This window comes from Pelophylax lessonae, assembly GCF_965119305.1.
Source record: "Pelophylax lessonae genome assembly, chromosome: 7".
Classification (NCBI taxonomy): Eukaryota; Metazoa; Chordata; class Amphibia; order Anura; family Ranidae; genus Pelophylax; species Pelophylax lessonae.
The window spans coordinates 124,138,147-124,157,234 of record NC_138774.1 but is presented as its reverse complement, the minus strand read 5'-3'; the positions used below and the strand labels follow the sequence as shown (position 1 = coordinate 124,157,234).

Here is a 19,088-nt window from a genome sequence, read left to right as displayed (position 1 = left end):
TTAGACATTAATGGCTGTGTGTTGAGTATTTTGAGGGGACAGCAAATTTACACCGTTATACAAGCTGTACACTCACTACTTTACATTGTAGCAAAGTGTAATTTCTTTAGTGTTGTCACATGAAAAGATATAATAAAATATTTACAAAAATGTGAGGGGTGTACTCACTTTTGTGAGATACTGTATATTCACCTACTTATTGCATGGCAGACACAACCTAAATTTACCACCACTCTGCTGCATAATATGCACCCTGCCTACACTCATCTACCCCTTTTGTGCTATAATAGGTACCCCATCTTTATTTACCCACCCTGCTGTTTAATAAGTACATCACCTATACTCCCTATGTCCCTACTATAAAGTGGGCTGCATGCCTATACTTATCTCATGGCTGTATAGTAGGCACCCCACCTATCTTCATCCCTTGCTGTACACTGGCCTATGTTTTATGCCTCCCGCTGCATAGTAGAGACCCAACCAATACTCACCTCCCCTAGCTTTAAAGTGAGTACCCCAACTATGCTTACCACCCCACAATGTATAGTAGGCATCCCACCTATACTCATCTCCAACGCTGTTTTGTAGGCACTCTGCCTAAACACATCTCCCTCTTCTGTATAGTAGGCATTCTGCATATACTCCCCACCCCCCACTGTACAATTGAATTATATTCACCTCCTATGATATAATAGGCACTTCCCTATGCTTAATCAATCCACTTATACTCACCCCTATTATCTCCATACTGTATAGATGCTATTCAACTCTATATTCACTCTATATTCACTGGCTCCTGCTGTATAGTAGGCACCCTACCATTACTGACCCCCCCCCCACCACCTATACTGACCTCCCCCAAACAATATATAGTGGGCACACCTCTTGTAGGCACCCCACCTATACTCACTATCATAAAGGTTTTTCCAAAAAGGCTTCTGGGAGTCATGTGACCACTAAAGGACCACTCAAACATTGGAAAAATTGCATCCCCTCTGACTTAAATAACAGCTTTTCCCCAAGGTCTGGTACTCTTTAGTGAGGGAAGAGGCTGTGTAGGAAGAGCTTGTTGTTGCTCGTAGGAAAGGTGTTTTGGGGTGACAGTAGAGGCAAGAGCATCAGTAATAGTTTAGCTTCATAAAGGCATATGCATATTGTCTGTATGCACCTGCACAGCAGTTTACTGTATGTAGCATCTATGTACACTGTTGTAGTTTATTTGCTAGTTGCTATCCGCCACTTTGTGAGATTGCCACATGGCCATTGATGTGTCTGTGTGCTATATTATTCATTTTGGCCTTAAAACATTCAAAACTTTAGAAGCTTGCAAATTATTCAAAAAGTCAGACAACAACAAATCAAACTAGACCTGGAACTAGAATCTGCCCTGTAACAGTGATGATAGCAGGCTCCACAAAATAGGGGCCTTATTTATCACCAGTTAAAGGGAATTTTATCTTTTTTACAAGCATCAAAGGTAAATAATATAAAAATGCACAAAATATACACAGTTTGAAAACCTGAATATTTTCCAATTCGATTTGAAAATACTTCTTTATTTTGTATTATAGTCTTATGACCAATGACCATTTTCTTATTATAGAAATATATTATAGAAAAAAAATCCTATCTGTAAAATGACATTTGAAAATAAAGATTAACAATATAATACAAAAAGAGCTGAAAGAAGAAAAAAAAAAACATTACACAAAAATAACAAACAGCCAAAAAAACTTCATTCATCTTAAAGGTCTATTTATAAAGGATTTATTCTGCAGCAAATGTCTGCAGGACATTCTTCAATCTGTATTTTACAACATTCGCTATTATTTTCAAAGAGGATTCACCCTGTTCATCTACCATTTTCAAAGGGGATTCACCCATTAGCGGTTAGCAGCCACATTCAAGGCAACAAAGAGAGAACAAAAATGTTGCTAACTAGACTCACTCATCAACAACTGCAATATACATAGGGTGAACCCTCTTTGAAATGATCTGCCATAAAATACAGATGAACGTATTGCATGCATTTACTGAGTGAATTCCATAACAAATCCTTAAATGCAAGATCCCTAGGTTTTCCAAAATATAGAATATGTTAGGTCACACACCCTTTTATTTGTCAGGGTTAGCAGTTTTTAAGTCACCAACAAAAATACAATTGCTTATTATTAAACACTTTAATTATTTACTTCTGTTTAAAGCTGCCAACTTGTCTTCTTTGCTTCAATACAAATCTGCAGAATATGTTTTCTCATCTGGACAGATAAGCAAGCAAAGATATACTGTGTGTATAGGGTATGGGTAACAACTCAGATACACAAACTACTGATACATTGCTCATCTCCTGGCCGTTGACCCACAGGAGAGAGCCATGGCTAGTGGGTACACCAGATCTCCAGGTATTGGACTAGACAGTGAAATTGTGCCTGAAGCTGCTCAGAGAGTAGTCATGGTGCCAAAGGGTGGGAGCATAGCCAGGGGTCATCACCAACAGTAACCACAGCTGAGCATTAAAATCAGAGCAGAGAGCAAGGATTTGGTTTTCAAGGTCAGGGTCAGGTGGAGATCAAGAATGTTTAGAACAAGTAGGTAAACAACAAAGGTGGATCCTAGAAAGAGCAAAGATTCACACCCAGTTATAATTGGCTCTCCTATGACTCATCCCTCCTCCCTTGCTGGCAAACTCTCACGAGAGTTAGAGAGGGAGCTGTGCATGATGTCATTAGTCTAGGCTTTTTACCATACAAGAAAGAAGAAGTGGGCTGTATAAGGTATTTACTGTCAGAAAAAAATGTTTTACTATCCAAAATTAAATCAACAAGGGCAAAGGAATTAATAGATGGAAAGATGGAAAAATAACTGAAGAGCCGCTTTAAGAGTGGTCAAATTTGCTCTTAAAAAATAAACCTGTGGACATGCTCTCTAGGTAGGAAGCACAATTTAGGGCATTAGGCAATGTTTGTGTGTATGTATAGATGCAGAAGTAGACTCGTGGGAGCCCTGATCATAGGGAGCCAAAAGCAGTGGGAGCTAGCAAGGAAATTAGGATGCACACCAAAGGAAGAATTGTTATAAAGATAAGTCAGCAAGAACTGACCTACCACAAAATGCTCAATGCCCGGCCATTCTCCAAATGGCTGACTGCGTGGTTATATGAATGATATGCAGATAAGTTCCTGACATCATGGATGTAGCATCTAGGGTAATGGGTAATTTATGAGATTTCCATTATCAAATTTTCTGAATTTTCAGGGCTCCTTCTAACATTGACTTGTCTTAATTTGCATTGATAATGTGATACATACTGTATATAGAGTTGGAATGGTAGAATCCATATAACTTGCTTTCAGGCTATTTAAAGATATTACCTTGAGTCTGACATATTAATTTATTCTTACTGAGAACTGGAGCTATTCAATCCATATTCCCAAAATACGTTTAATTAACATATCAGAAACAATTTTTAGAATGATGTCTATCCACAGATTTCAGATGAATAGCGTGCCCACCAAGTGGCTAAATAATAACAAATGACAACTCTTGTATGACTTCAAAAAGTAAAAACTTTGTAAAGTGTCTCTCAAATAAAGAAGTACCATTATTTCATCCTTAAAGAAGATATCTACAAAACAATCATCGTTTTCATGTGGAGGTCAACTCATTAAAATGTCCTTTGATGTACAATAGTAATGTACAGCGGATGCTACAGAAATGTCCAGAAAGTAACTTCTTAGCACTTTACAAAGATGAAATAAGTACTTAATAAAAATATAAATCCTTCCTTCTCTCTTGTGCGTGGAAAAACTCCTTTCTTCTATCCTGGGCATGAAGACCTAAAGTGAAAAAATATATAATATTACAGACACTAATTTGAAAAATAAAATTGTACTTTCATTGTTATGACAGATCAGCAAACTGCAGTAAGAATGTTATTATCTTTAATCTGATTCTGAAAGTTAAGAGAGCAAACTCTAGGGAAAACACTAGATTCAGCCATAATTATGTAAAGTAAAAAGTACTATTTTTCAATGTTTTAACTGAACAGAGAAGAGTTTAGGCAGCGAAACAGCTAAGTATTCCCTTTCTTTTTTTCAGGTACACTTGTTTTCTGAAACTTTTATGTCATTATTGTTGCTTTAAAGCAGTATTAAACCCGAAAACAAAAATGTAATAAATTGCAGCTCACCAATCCGTTAACATGGTGGCTGTTTTTTTGTGGCGGGGGAGGGGGCTACCCTTATTTTCACATGGTAATCTGGTCTGTGGCATACTTTCTGTCTTGGGGTAATCTCCATTCTAAATGAAGGCGCAAAGGAGACACCTTGGACAGCAGCATTGTCAGTCTGGGTAAAGGGTAGTGTTAGATACATCAACAGATTTAGATAGACTTGATTAACAAATTAAAGTCAAACTCTAGCTGACACTTTTTAAAGTATATGTGAACCCTTGCCTTGTAAAACAACCCATTCAGTTTGAAGTAGAAATACAAAATATATGTGTATATACAGTATCTCACAAAAGTGAGTACTCCCCTCACATTTTGTAAATATTTTATTATATCTTTTTATGTGACAACACTGAAGAAATGACACTTTGCTACAATGTAACGTAGTGAGTGTACAGCTTGTATAACAGTGTAAATTTGCTGTCCCTTCAAAATAACTCAACACACAGCTATCAATGTCTAAACTGCTGGCAACAAACGTGCGTACACCCCTAAGTGAAAATGTCCAAATTGGGCTCAAAGTGTCAATATTTTGTGTGGCAACCATTATTTTCCAGCACTACCTTAACCCTCTTGGGCATGGAGTTCAACAGAGCTTCACAGGTTGCCTGAGGTTGGAGTCCCTGTCCACTCCTCCATGAGGACATCACAGAGCTGGTGGATGTTAAAGAACCTGCGCTCCTTCACCTTCTGTTTGAGGATGCCCTACAGATGCTCAATAGGGTTTAGGTCTGGAGACATGCTTGGCCAGTCCATCACCTTTACCCTCAGCTTCTTTAGCAAGGCAGTGGTCATCTTGGAGGTGTGTTTGGGGCTCATTATCATGTTGGAATACTGTCCTGCGGCCCAGTCTCTGAAGGGAGGGGATCATGCTCTGCTTCAGTATGTCACAGTACATGTTGGCATTTATGGTTCCCTCAATGAATTGTAGCTCCCCAGTGCTGGCAGCACTCATGCAGCCCCAGACCATGACACTCCCACCACCATGCTTGACTGTAGGCAAGACACACTTGTTTTTGTACTCCTCCCCTGGTTGCCACCACACACGCTTGACAACATCTGAACCAAAAAAGTTTATCTTGGTCTCATCAGACCACAGGACATGGTTCTAGTAATCCATGTCCTTAGTCTGTTTGTCTTCGGTAAACTGTTTGCGGGCTTTCTTATGCATCATCTTTAGAAGAGGATAACTTCTGGGACGACAGCCATGCAGACCAATTTGATGCAGTGTGCGGCATATGGTCTGAGCACTGACAGGCTGACCCCCCACCTCTTCAACCTCTGCAGCAATGCTGGCAGCACTCATATGTCTATTTCCCAAAGACAACCTCTGGATATGACGCTAAGCACGTGCACTCAACTCCTTTGGTTGATCATGGTGAGACCTGTTTTGAGTGGAACCTGTCCTGTTAAACTGCTGTATGGTCTTGGCCACCATGCTGCAGCTCAGTTTTAGGGTTTTGGCACTTTCTTATAGCCTAGGCCATCTTTATGTAGAACAACAATTCTTTTTTTTCAGCTTCTCAGAGAGTTCTTTACCATGAGGTGTCATGTTGAACTTCCAGTGACCAGTATGAGAGAGTGAGAGCGATAATACTAAATTTAACACACCTGCTCCCCATTCACACCCGAGACCTTGTAACACTAATGAGTCACATGACACTCTGGGGAGGAAAAATGGCTAATTGGGCCCAATTTGGACATTTTCACTTAGGGGTGTACTCACTTTTGTTGCCAGCAGTTTAGACATTAATGGCTGTGTGTTGAGTTATTTTGAGGGGACAGCAAATTTACACTTATACAAGCTGTACACTCACTACTTTACATTGTAGCAAAGTGTCATTTCTTCACTGTTGTCACATGAAAAGGTATAATAAAATATATACAATAATGTGAGGGGTGTACTCACTTTTGTGAGATACTGTATATACTGTATATAAAAACATTAAAATTACCTTTTTTTTCTTTTTTCGTTAGTAATCACATGACCTCTGTTTTTTAGTTGTCTAAGGGGCTTAGGGAACTGGAGGTGGAGACTGCATGGGATATGTTAGCAGGAAGCATAGAAACAGCAGTACACTGATCTTCCCAATGATCAGCTCTGCAGGGAGGGGGGGGTGTCAGCACAAGTCTGACCATCGGAGTACAGGCAGACTGTATGGTTCATTTACTGAGGCTCCGTTTCCACTATTGCGACTTGTTGTGCGACTTGACACATGTCAAGTCGCATGACAAGCCAAAACTCATTGTTTAAAATGAGATCCGTTCTAACTTCTGCGACTTGAGTCGCAATGACTTGAAAAAAGGGTTTTGCACTACTTTTTGGGCGACTTCAGTTCGACTTGTCCCTCGTAGAAGGAAGTCGCACTGAAGTCCCAAGAAGTAGCCGCAAACAAGTCGCACTACAAAGTCGCGCTAGAAGTAGCGCGACTTTGTAGCTGCAATAGTGGAAACGTAGATTAAAACTAAAGATTGCAAAATCTAGCGAAGCTCTGCACAGAAACCACTCGGCTTCCAGGTTTTTTTTCTTATCCAAACCTAATTGAACAAGTTGAAGATAGAAGCTGATTGGCTACAATGCACCAGATTGTGCAGTCTCCAATTTAAGTAATTCAACCCCTGTGCTCTAATGTAGAATGCAAAGAGGAAAAGTGGTAACACTGGCAGGATCACCAGGTATTTCCCATAAAGGAAGTAATATAAAGAGTACAGGATACTTTTTCATACACGTACATGGTACAAGAGACACATATCAGGAAAATGATATGTTGGGGTAACATACATTTTAGGCAGTTACAGCAACAATTTTTAAATAAATTAATAAAAACATTGTAAGCACCCATGTCAGTGTTAAATGGTTTGTCTCAACTATCTAATAGCTACCTTTGCTGGACAACTTGGTCTGTTGAGGGACATTGAGAAATAACAGACTATGAAAACCAATGCATTTACCATATCCAAGAACTCATAAGCTGCAATATTATACAAATTATATATTTGGGTTTAACACCACGTTAAGGTTAGTTGATCTGGCTATGACATTGAGATTTTGCCAGATACAAGAGGCTAAAAAAGCAGGGAACCTCATTTCTGTCAGCATCATTGCTCTATAGCAGGGGTCTCCAAACTTTATAAACAAAGGGCCAGTTTACAGTCCTTCAGAGTTTAGGGGTGCTGGACTGTGACCATCTGGAGTAGAAAATGTCCCAGCATCAGTTGGAGTAAACAATGCCCCATCTTTGGTGTCAGTGAGAGAAATTGTGCCCTATTGTTTGTGACATTGGGAGGAATTCTACACCATCATTGGTGTCAACAGGCCCAATTGTTGGAGTCATTTGGAGGACCTGTGCCCCATTGTTGTTGTCATGGTTAGAAATTGTGTCCCATCACTTGTGTAATTGGGAGGAATTGTTCCCCATCATTGGTGTCACTGTGAGGAATTTTTCCCCATCGTTGGTGTCATTGGGAGGAATTGTGCCACACTATTAGTGTCATTGGGCTCCATTATTGGTGTCATTGGGCCCCATTATTTGTGTCATTGTGAGGAACTGTGCCCCATCATTGGTAGGAATTGTGCCCCTTCATTGGTGTCAGTGAATGAAATAGTGCCGCAAGGGCCGAATAAAAGCAAGCACATCTGGCCCTCTGGCCAAAGTTTGGAGACCACTGGACTATAGGTATGAAAATTGGAGCAGAGAAAATAATATTAGTGAGGTCGTTGCTTGTAGCAGCCAAATATCATTTTTGTTATTTCCATAAAAAGAAAAATAGAACCAGATTGCTCCTTTAAGTTTTTCTTATTTTATCATTTTCCATTTTTACGATATAGTCCTAATTCACTAATTTGTGTGAATTATCTAAACTCTGTTATTTAATGTATCAAACAATAATTTTCATTAAAAGCATTAAATTCATACATATAAATCAGCTTTTCTCAACCTTTTCAACACAGAGGAACCCTTAAAATAAATTTCTGGTCTTGAGGAACCCCTGCTAAAAATTTAAAATCTACTCAAGACACAATAGTGTGACAGTGGGAAGGATGTTGTCTTGTCATCATTGGGAAGAATTACCCCCTTACAGATAGCTAAAAGGAACAATGGTGTCATTGGAAACTTATCTGAGAGGTAGAAATTGCCCATTTCTCAAGGAACCCCTAGCAACCTCAGGAGGAACCCTAGGGTTCCACAGAACCCTGGTTGAGAAACCCTGATTTAAATATTGCATTAGTGCTAAATCGTGATTTTGAAATAGTATTAAATGGTTTGTGTATTGAAAGCCTCTAACTCTTATGAATTGCTATTTTCTCATGAATCAAAAGTTTTCATTGCATTGGTTCCATATTCCCTTCAGCAGGAACCTCATAGATCCACACAATTATTAACAGACCAAAGGGTAGCGGTGTTTTATGGGACAAAAATGATGGCGATATTTTTTATTTAATTGACTTTTATATAAAAAAGACCACAACAATCGATAACAAGATAAAATAAAGCATGCAGCTCAATGCTCTGTGCTATAAAAGCTTCAGAGAGCTGAAGATAATTTTCATTTGTAAAAATTAGCACATAAAGCATGGTAATGAAAATATTACATGCATTACTCTCTATTGATTTGGCCCTTTTAGTGAGTAATTTCAACAAGGCTTTACAAAAAAAATATCAGTCCACATAAAACTGATATATCACTTTTGAGCAGATGGTTCTTTTAATATGAATCTAAGATAAAGAACATGGGGAGTATGGCCTGAAACTAACAGAAGGAAAGCTGAAGTAGTAGAAGTTAAAGCATAGAAGAGACTTCCAGCAGACATAGCGAGTCAGTCAACAGAAACTCAATTTAAAGTAGAACTATGGCCTTCCATTAACCAGTTCTGGACTGCCAACCGCATATATACTGCGGCAGGGCGGCCCAGCTGCGTGAAATCACGTACATTTACGTGATTTTGTGCAGGTGTTGAAGAGCGTAGCGCTGCTCCTGCTGTGATTGGACACTGTGGGAGCCAATTTAGCACCGCAGATCGTTCGGCCGAATGACAGAACGGCGGTCTGCCTATGTAAACAAGGCAAACCTCTGTCAGGGAACAAAAGAGAGACCTTGTCCTCTAGTGCAGTGGTCCTCAACCCTGGTCCTCAGGGCCCACTAACAGGCCAGGTTTTCAAGATAACTGAAATCCATCCCAGGTGATATAATTTGCTGCTCAGTGATTGCAGTACTCTAGTCTGCATCTCCCCAAGGTAATACCTAAAATCTGGCCTGTTAGTGGGCCCTGAGGACCGGAGTTGAGGACCACTGCTCTAGTGCATCCACTCCCCCCACAGTTAGAAAGCTCTCCCTAGGCACACATTTAACCCCTTGATCGCCCCCTGGTGTTAACCCCTTCTCTGCAGGGGTCATTTATATAGTAACAGTGCATTTTTTTAGCACTAATCACTGTATTGGGGTCTCTGGTCCCCAAAAAGTGTCACTTAGTGTCAGAATTGTCCGCCGCAATGTAGCAGTCCCGCTTAAAATTGCTGATCGCCGCCATTACTATTAAAAGCAATTAAAAAAATAAAAAGTCCATAAATATATCCCATAGTTTGTAAGCGCTATAACATTTGTGCAAACCAATCAATATTAACTTATTAGGATTTTTAACCAGAAATATGTAACAGAATAGATATTGGCCTTAACTGATGAAAAAATTGGATTTTTATCATTTTTTTATTGGGTATGTTTTATAGCAGAAAGTAAAAAAATATTGTTTGTTTTTTTTCAAAATTGTGTTTTTTTTTGTTTATAGCACAAAAAATAAAAAATGCACAGGTAATCAAATACCACCTAAAGAAAGCTCTATTTGTGGGGGAAAAAGACATTACTTTTATTTGGGTACAGCCTCGCATGACCGCGCAATTGTCAGTTAAGGCAACTCAGTGCCGTATCGCAAAAAATGGCCTGGTCAGGAAGGGGGGTAAAACCTTCCGGAGCTGAAGTGGTTAAATTAAGCCTTTTTTTTATCAATCAGAAAAAAAATATCAAGACTCACATGTGTTTGATGTTTTTTTTTTTTTTTAAATGTCCTCCGTGGAACTTGGTTTTTCACTTGTCCCCTGACCGCACTGCTTGATACCTGTTCAATTTATGCTCTCATTCTGTACTCCAAATTTTGGTGCAGTTGCTGCAAACACCGAACACATAACACAAAAAACATGTCTCTCCCTCTCTTTCACAGAGTGATTGACAGTGGCTTTTGCTGTGTGTCCTCCTTACACCTCTGCATGTGCTGTGCTCGCAGCAACTGCATGTGGACCTGTAGTACAGGGGACTCATATGGAACTTCAAAGGCCCCAGGAGCACAGAGGACATACATAGAACAGGAAAGGTGTCAGCGCGGCCAGGGGACAACTTAAAGGGTAGCTCCACCCAAAAAGGAAAACCCTTCTTGTTTGTTCCCTGTATACCTGTCAAAACCAGGTGCTTGCTCCTACTTCCGGGTAATATTGCCGCAAAACGATCTCGGCGATTTCCAGCCCCTCCTCCATACCACCCCCCCCACTGCCTTCTGGGAGAATCACAGGTCCCAGAAGACAGCGGGACCATTCAGAAAGCACTGCGCAACTTGAGCATGCACAGTAGGAAATGGGCAGTCTTCCTGTTGCCCTTAGTGTAGATGCCCGTGCCTGCACCAAAAGCCAATGGACGAATCGGCAAGGGGTGCCGACAATGCGGGATACCTGGACCTGGATACCTAATGCAGGTTCCTATGATTGTGTGGTAACGATGCTGCACTGCTTCTTGTGTCTTCCTGTATTATGCTGGATCGAAGAAAATGTTGCAGGGAGGCATTGCTATCAGCACTGTCACTGTAGGTTGTCAATCTGCACCTGGCCACGCCACTTCTTTCTAGATTGACAGAACTGCCTATGATGCTAAAACCCTCCCACTGTGAGCTGCACTGTCTGGGGAGGAGAGCAAGTGAGATACAAATGTACTTGTTTAGACTGTCATACAGGAGACTTTAGTTGTACATTTAACACACTTGTGATGAAGAAATATCGATGCTTTGTAGATGAAAGGGAGGCTCGATGGACTATTTGGTCTTTTTCTGCTATCGTTTTTCAATATTTTAGAGATTTGAAATGTATAGAGAAGGGAATTGGATTTTCAAGGTGCCGACACAACTGTTGTAAAAATATCCAAAATTTTATTATAATTATATGTTTAAAAATAAAAATTTCATATAAAACCATCACAGTGAATCCCTGCAGCTACAATACCTATGCAATAGCTTCAGCTCAACATGTTTTGCCAATTACTGGCTTCTTCAGGAGGCTTTAGAGACTTTTAGTACTGCATGCAAAATCACTGGAGTACTCATTAATTATGCTAACAGGCCAAAAAAAAGGGGCTGGCACCAACAGGAAAATCTGCGGGATATCAGTAGACCATAGGGAGGGATACGGCCCAACAAGGTGACTGCTAATTTTGTTTTGAGGATGAAGGAACACGCAAACAAGCAGATTAAGAACCCCTTTTGTCTCTCGCCCGAGTAAAGTCAAGCTCATGGGTTAAGCAATTGTAATTTTATCATATAGAGCAAAATGACCATCAGTCCATAGTTGCACTTAAGCAGGGTAAGTAACAAGATGCTGATCCAGCATCCAACCTGTGAGAGGCCATGGCCTCAAAACAAAAGTAACAGTCACCTTGTTGGGCCAAATCCCTCCCTATGGTATACTGATATCCCTGCAGATTATCCTGTTGGTGCAAGATCTTTTTTTTTTTTTTACACCAGTGATTTTACATACAATATTTCTAAAGTTAATTGCAAAAAGGCAGCGATTGGCAAAACATGTTGAGCTGAACATGCACATGTATTGTAGCCGCATGGATTCTTTGTGATGGTTCTATATGAAATTGTTTTTAAACACATATTTATAATGAAACATTGGATTATTTTTTTTACAATAATAGTATGGGTACTTTGAAAATCCCGTTCTTTTCTCTATACATACTTTTTGAATTTCTTTGAAGAGGTGTGGTTCCCTTGAGTCTCAGACAACAGGTAATTCTACAAATATAGTAGAGTAGGGACAGGTTAAAATCTCTGACAAGTGTCTGGATCCTGGATACTGCATTATGACAAACTAAATATTAATTAAGGACACATCAAGTCTGTATGATAACATAGGCATGTTTTGTGATGACCCTTGATGCCCGCTTTCCAAAAAAAATAAATATATAAAAAATTCTGATAATGTATTTATTGCTGTAGTTGCCTTTCTGTTGCAGAGATAACTGAACCCTTGTACTTCTTGTAAGGGCATCAGAGTGATAGAAAGTAAAGGGGGAAATCTTTACAAATGAACATAAGGAAAATACAAAAGGCAGAAACAAAAAACCTGACTGAAATCTAAACTCATCCCTATTTTGTTCAAATTTTACAAAAATATCAGTTTGGCTGGAATTAGGCTTTAAAGACTAAGTTCACCTTTTCCAGAAAATAGCCTATGCAGTCAAGGGGCCTCAGTAGATATTAAAAACTGTGCAGCTTTGTAAAATATTCTATATCTGTAGAACCTTTTGTTTCAACCGCCTGAAGCTATATAAAAACTCCCAGTTAGCAATCTCCATTTAATGCCTTGTTGCTAGGGCATGAAAACTGTTGGTATTAACCACTTTAGGTCTGCTCACATTGCTGCTACTGCAGCAATGTGGCTCGTTATCGTCCAGCGACGTAGTACTACGTCGCTGGACTCCTCCCCCTATAGGCTGCGCTCGCGCGCCGCCGGAGGCGCGCTCCCGCTGTTTTCAGTCACAGCGGGAGTTGGGCCAGGGGAGGAGCGGCGGCGATCGCCGCTGCTCTTCCCCGATCGTCGGGGAATCGAGTGTGGAGATCCGCCCGCTTGTGTAAACAAAGCGGGCAGATCTCCTAAGTGACAGGCAGGGACAGATAGCATGGTTCAGCATAGCGGAACATGCGATCTGTCCCTGACTCACTCAGTCACCTCCCCCCACACACGTTAGTAAGCACCAGGCATACATTAACCCCTCCCTCTCCAATAAAATTAACCCCTTCCCTGCCAGTGTAATTTTTACAGTAACAGTGCATATATATAGCACTGATTACTGCAGTAATGTCACTGGTACCCCCAAAAGTGTCAAAAAGGTCAGTCAAGGGTCCATTCTGTCCGCCGCAGTGTCGCAGTCCCGCAAAAAAAAAATCGCAGATCGCCGCCATTACTCGTTAAAAATAAAAACACCAAAAATGACAGAAATCTTTCCCTTAGTTAGTAAACGCAATAACTTTTGCGCAAACCAATCAAAATACGCTGATTGTGATTTTTTTTACCAAACATAGGTAGCAGAAAACAAATTGGCCAAAAATGTTAAAAAAATTAGATTTTTACATTTTTTGGGGGGAATTTCATATAAAAAAATGTTAAAAATATCGTTATTTTTTCAAAATAAACGCTCTTTTTTTGTTTATAGCGCAAAAAGTAAAAAACGCACAGGTGATCAAATGATCACGACCGCGCAATTGTCAGTTAAAGTCGCACAGCGCCAAATCGCAAAAAGTGGCCCAGACGTAAGACAGCAAAATCCTCCAGTGGTAAAGTGGTTAATTCCTGTAATGCTGGGAGTGGGCATACAACTACTGTTAGTCTTAGCAACAAGACAGGATCTGAGAATTGCTAGCTGGAAGTTTTTGGCCAGAATTCCTGGGGGACCCAAATGGCTGGCCTACAGGTATGGCACTAAAATAAATGATCGCTTTACAAAGCTGCACAGTTTTTCATACCTACTGAGGCCTCTTGAGTGCATAGGCTATTTTCTGGAAAAGGTGAACTTGGCCCTCAAGAAGAAACAAATTTGGTTTGGTCAGAATGGCCAATCGATCTGGTTTTTAAACTGATTAGCTCATCACTTCTTATTCTCTCTTGTCTTCCTCGCCTCTCCTTCTGTAAAAGCCACAATAACGTGGGGCGTCTAACTTTTACTCAAGACCAGGAAACCCAACCCCATATATTTCACCGTTGAAGTCATTGAAAGTTGTAAAACGTCACACTAGCACTACATCTGATATATCCACTTTAACAGACAGACACATTAACACTAAAAGGCAAAAACATACCTGCTTGTGTGTGAGTTCTTTGATTCACATTTGATTCAGATATAGAAGGCCCAGTAGCTGCGGATGTGAGGAGATCAGGTTTTGATGCGGACTCCTGCAGCTGACCTGAATATCTCTCAGGCTGCAGGAGATTAAGAAATGAGCCACATTTTCCATCAGGTCCTGGAACCATATGAAATTCTGGGACTGAATGGTGGTGATACACAGAATTAACATGGCTAGGGGGTCCAAAATGGTGGAAATGCCAGAGATCTGCCTGCTGCTGGTGCTGCTGGTAGACTGCTGTGGATGGGTAGTGTTCAGACGGTGAGCCTAGCGGTGATAATACAGGAGATGTCATCTGAACAGGAGGGTTGGATTGATAGGGCTTTGTCCAGGTGTAATCTTCCACCAACACATTACCGCCTGAAATGTCAAGAACAGAAACTGCAAATTGGTAAAAATAACAACATTTCAGAAAAGTAATACTATAGTTTATTTCAAGTCACAGTGCATATTGGGAACACATACTGAGTAAGTAATGTAGTTTATCTGAAACTAATGTCTGATGTGAGAATTTTATGTAACCAACTTTGCTGTGCTCTATTTTATGATAATAATTATATAATAATTGTACAGCTCTGTTATTTTAATTACAGATTTTATATACAAGCCATATGGCGTTGAGGTATGTGCACACTGCTAATTTTAAACAGGCATAACGACTTAAAGAGAACACCTAGTATAAGTTGCTGCAGATTTCATATCTATTTGATCCGTCTTTCCAATAATGTAATTTTAGTCAATACACATTTTGAGTTGCTATGTTTAATTACTAAGTGACTTTTAAGTATCGATGTATATAAAATTTGCTGTGCAAATGTGTCAATTTGCACAGGTGCAACAAATCTTTACTGTAATTTGTTTAGTATGTTTATTACCTAGGATGTTCAGCACTGTTTAGTGGAAATAATGCACTATTTTTCCTGGATTAAGGCAATTTAGGAAAAATACTGCATTATAGCCACTAGATGACATTGACAATTCTAGGGAATAAACTTTTAGGCATATTATGGTGAAGATTTGCTGCACCTGTGTGAATTAGTGACACTTTTGCAAAGCAAATTTTTGTACATAAACCCCTTAATTTAACTTTCACATTTTTATATGATTGCTGTATTATATTTTGATTACTGTACGGATACTGATTTGCACGGTACATTTGTTTTTGTTGCTGGGAGCATGGTGCTGTCTTTTTACACAGGAAGCGAATAGAAATCACAAACTTTCCATAACTATTTCAAACCTAAAGAGTATTAAAGAAACAGCTTGGGTGAAGACAGCCCTGGATCCTAGAGCAGGTAAGTGTCCTTATATTAAAAGTCAGTAGCTACTGTAATTTGGGGGGAGACTTGAACTCTTTTTTAACCCTGCTAACCTAACTCTTCATTTTACCACTTCCAGACCGCCCGCCACAGTTATATGTCGCTACTTTGATGTCAAATACCAGGGTTATGGCAGCAGATAGCAACCAATAAACCTGGTGGGGGTTCTCATACTCATAAAAGTGGTCCCAGTGGCGGATTTGTCGGTGCCCCCCCAATCCCCCCCGCTCCCACTGCTTCCTGTTCGTTTTCCCCCACTTACGGGCATTGGTAGCGGGGAAAGTCACAAGCTGGCCCCCACTCGACTCTAAGGCCTTGGAGGGCCGGAGAGACATCATACGCTGCCCAACGATCTCAAAGGGCCCATTTTTTTCATGATAAAAAAAATTACTTTTTTTTTTTTTCGCTTTTAAGTGTAGATGTGAGGTCTTTTTTTTCCAAAATAGATGTGAGGTCTTTTTAACCCTAGCTCTCACATTAAAGAGGACCTTTCCTGCTTATTTCTATTACAAGGGATGTTTACATTCCTTGTAATAGGAATAAAAGCGATCAAAAATATTTTTTTACAGGGACAGTGTAAAACTAAAAAATAAAAGGTAAAATAAATAATAAAAAAAATTTAAAGAGCCCCGTCCCTCCGAGTCGCGCCCACATAAGTATACGGTGTTCAAACCACACGTGAGGTATCTCTGCGATTGTTAGAGCGAGAGCAATAATATGAGCCCTAGTTCTCCTCTGTAACTCTAAACTGGTAACCTGTAGAAATTTTTAAAGCATCGCCTATGGAAATTTAGTACCAATGTTTGTCGCCATTTCACGAGCGTGCGCAATTTTGAAGCATGACATTTTGGGTATCTATTTACTCGGTGTAACATGATCTTTCACATTGTAGAAAAAAATTGGGCTAACTTTACTGTTTAGTTTTTTTAAATGCAGTGAAATGTATTTTGTCCAAAAAATTGCATTTGAAAGATGGCTGCGCAAATACCACGTGCCACAAAATATTGCAACAACTGCCATTTTATCCTCAAGCGTCTGTGCTAACAAAAAAAAAATATATATATATATATATGTAATGTTTGGGCGTTCTAAGTAATTTTCTAGCAAAAAATACTGATTTTAACTTGTAAATTACAAGTGTCAGAAATAGGCCTGGTCCCTAAGTGGGTGATCTTACTGCTTAGACTAACCCTTGAAATCCGTCCTGAAACTAAACCTGTCTAAATCCTTGGCAATTACAAGTAAATAGATGATGAAAAATGGAAACGCAGAGGCTACCTTCTGTGAAGGCTGCATATCAGAATTATCCATAGATCCAGAGATATAGGCAGTTGAGTTTGAATATAAATATTGATTTTTCCTCTAAAAGTCACACTCAGAGACTATTGCACTACTGTCACTGATTCTTTTTGAATCACCCCCTTTCTTACTTCCTTCACACTTGGGTCTCCCCCCAAGCACATTGTTCACCAATACGTTGTTTAACAATACATGGAAATAGTATTTGTTGTTCAATAAATTATCATTGTTTTATTTTATTTAATTCCTACTACCATTTTTTTTGTATATACCTTATCTATATACTTATTATTATCATCCACTTGCCCGCAAAGTCCCATCTTCTTTGGTTTGAGGCACCAAACAAACCCCTCCACTTTTGTTTTTTTTACCTATGCATGACCTCGGTTGGCAAGGGTCATGTATTTTCTGGTAAGAGGCTTCCATCTCTTGGTGGTGGTGCGCTGGAGTTGACACGCTTAGAGTATTGATCTGCACATGCAGTTTTTCACTTGGACACATGCTTATTGGTTTTCAAGGACACATTCTTATTGGACATTTTCTCTCACATGATTTTATTTTATTGCCTTTGCATTATTCATGGTAATGTTTATTTGAGAACACGAGTTGTTTATCTTAGGTTGAAAGAAAAGCGCAACATAGATTCTCTCCATCAGATTTATTACCTTGTAGTCAGGTATTAATGAACGTAGTCTCTCTATCACTTTTATTTATTCAAGGTTTGATTTAATTTTATTGAGATTTACAATATTTATTTTAACCAAACTTAGTGTATTGAAGAATAGAGAATACGGTGACCAAGTTTAACTTTTACACAAAATGTTTTGATATTGCATATATTTTCAGCAGTCTACATCTTTAAATTTACTGACTGTTTTAACATGAGGTCTCTAAAGGTTACCTCTGCTTATACATTTTTGTCATCATATCCCATGTTTGGTTTTCCCAGGTTTGTGGCAGGGTGACTTAATGCGCCTTCCCCAACACCTCACCCTAAAATGTAATCCTTACCTTAACTGTAACCATTGCTAATTCCCCTAACCCTTGACTGAACATTAAACTAATCTAACCTTCAAACTGAACCTTAACATTAAACAACCCCATGCAGTATATGTCTTATAGGGCTCCTGTAGATAGGCATTCTTGTCAAGTACAGCATTTTCCATTTAAATGCTGCTCAAATTAATATGTTCAAATGGAAATTTGAAAAGAAAAGGCTGGGTTTGCCCTGTTTTGCCTGCGGTTCAAATACACCTCTAAAGGCCATGCTGCACCTAAAAAAAAAAAAACACAAAGCAGATCAAATGCAACCTCTGACTTGTAATTACACTGCTCTATTGAAGTCAATAGGAATTTGCTGACCTGCATTTGATGTGTGTTTCAAAGCAGGTCAAACAAAAGGAAACAACAACCTTCTACATGAGCCTTTGTCTGCACTGGGAGTAGTACCAACATATCCTCATAGTTCCATGCCAAAGTTGACCAACACCAAGACACTAATTCTGAAAGTAATTGATCCACATATTCTCCATCCAGTGCAGTGGTTGTCAACTTAAGAGCTAAAGGGGGCCTTAAGTGTGGCTCCTGGCTACACCAAATCATCACAGCACATAAGGTTCAATTTATGTATTGCTTAAGAGGACTGTCAGAAACTGAAAACTTCATAGAGAAAAGAAGTCAGAAAGTGTGAGCATGCTACATTTTTGGCCAGGGATATGCTACAAAAGACAATACAAATCTAAGAACATGTTACATGAGGCTAATAGAGATCAATTATTATTACCCTAATCAATGTTCCCACTACAGACTGCTGAGGTCCGTGGGCAGACATCATATAACAAAGGGCCACAAGTTGGGCACCAGGGATCTAGTGGCTATCTACATGTCCTTGGAAACCCAGAGCCAATCAGATCAACAATTCAGCCACAAAGAGAGTACAATGTTTGCAGTAAGCCAGGGTTAACAAATGGGAGCTGTCCTTTAAAGGTGCAAGTTCTGGGGCTGTGATTTCCAGTTATTGAACTGGAACAATTATGCAGCCAGTGATGCTGGAACTTCTGAAGCACAGATGAGGATGGCA

At 39.5% G+C, this 19,088-nt stretch overlaps 1 protein-coding gene across 1 annotated transcript in view; it reads right to left on the bottom strand.

The window, feature by feature from the left end:
- Nucleotides 1-3,067: 3,067 nt before the first annotated feature.
- The window catches only part of VGLL1 (vestigial like family member 1), a 32,181-nt gene continuing 16,160 nt past the window's right edge, over nucleotides 3,068-19,088 (bottom strand). The window contains exons 2-3 of the mRNA XM_082263819.1: nucleotides 14,346-14,750; nucleotides 3,068-3,836 (exon numbers count right to left, since the gene is read on the bottom strand). Of these exons, the coding sequence (XP_082119945.1) occupies nucleotides 3,763-3,836; nucleotides 14,346-14,750 (479 nt within the window). The 3' untranslated portion in view covers nucleotides 3,068-3,762. The remainder of the gene's footprint in view (nucleotides 3,837-14,345; nucleotides 14,751-19,088) is intronic.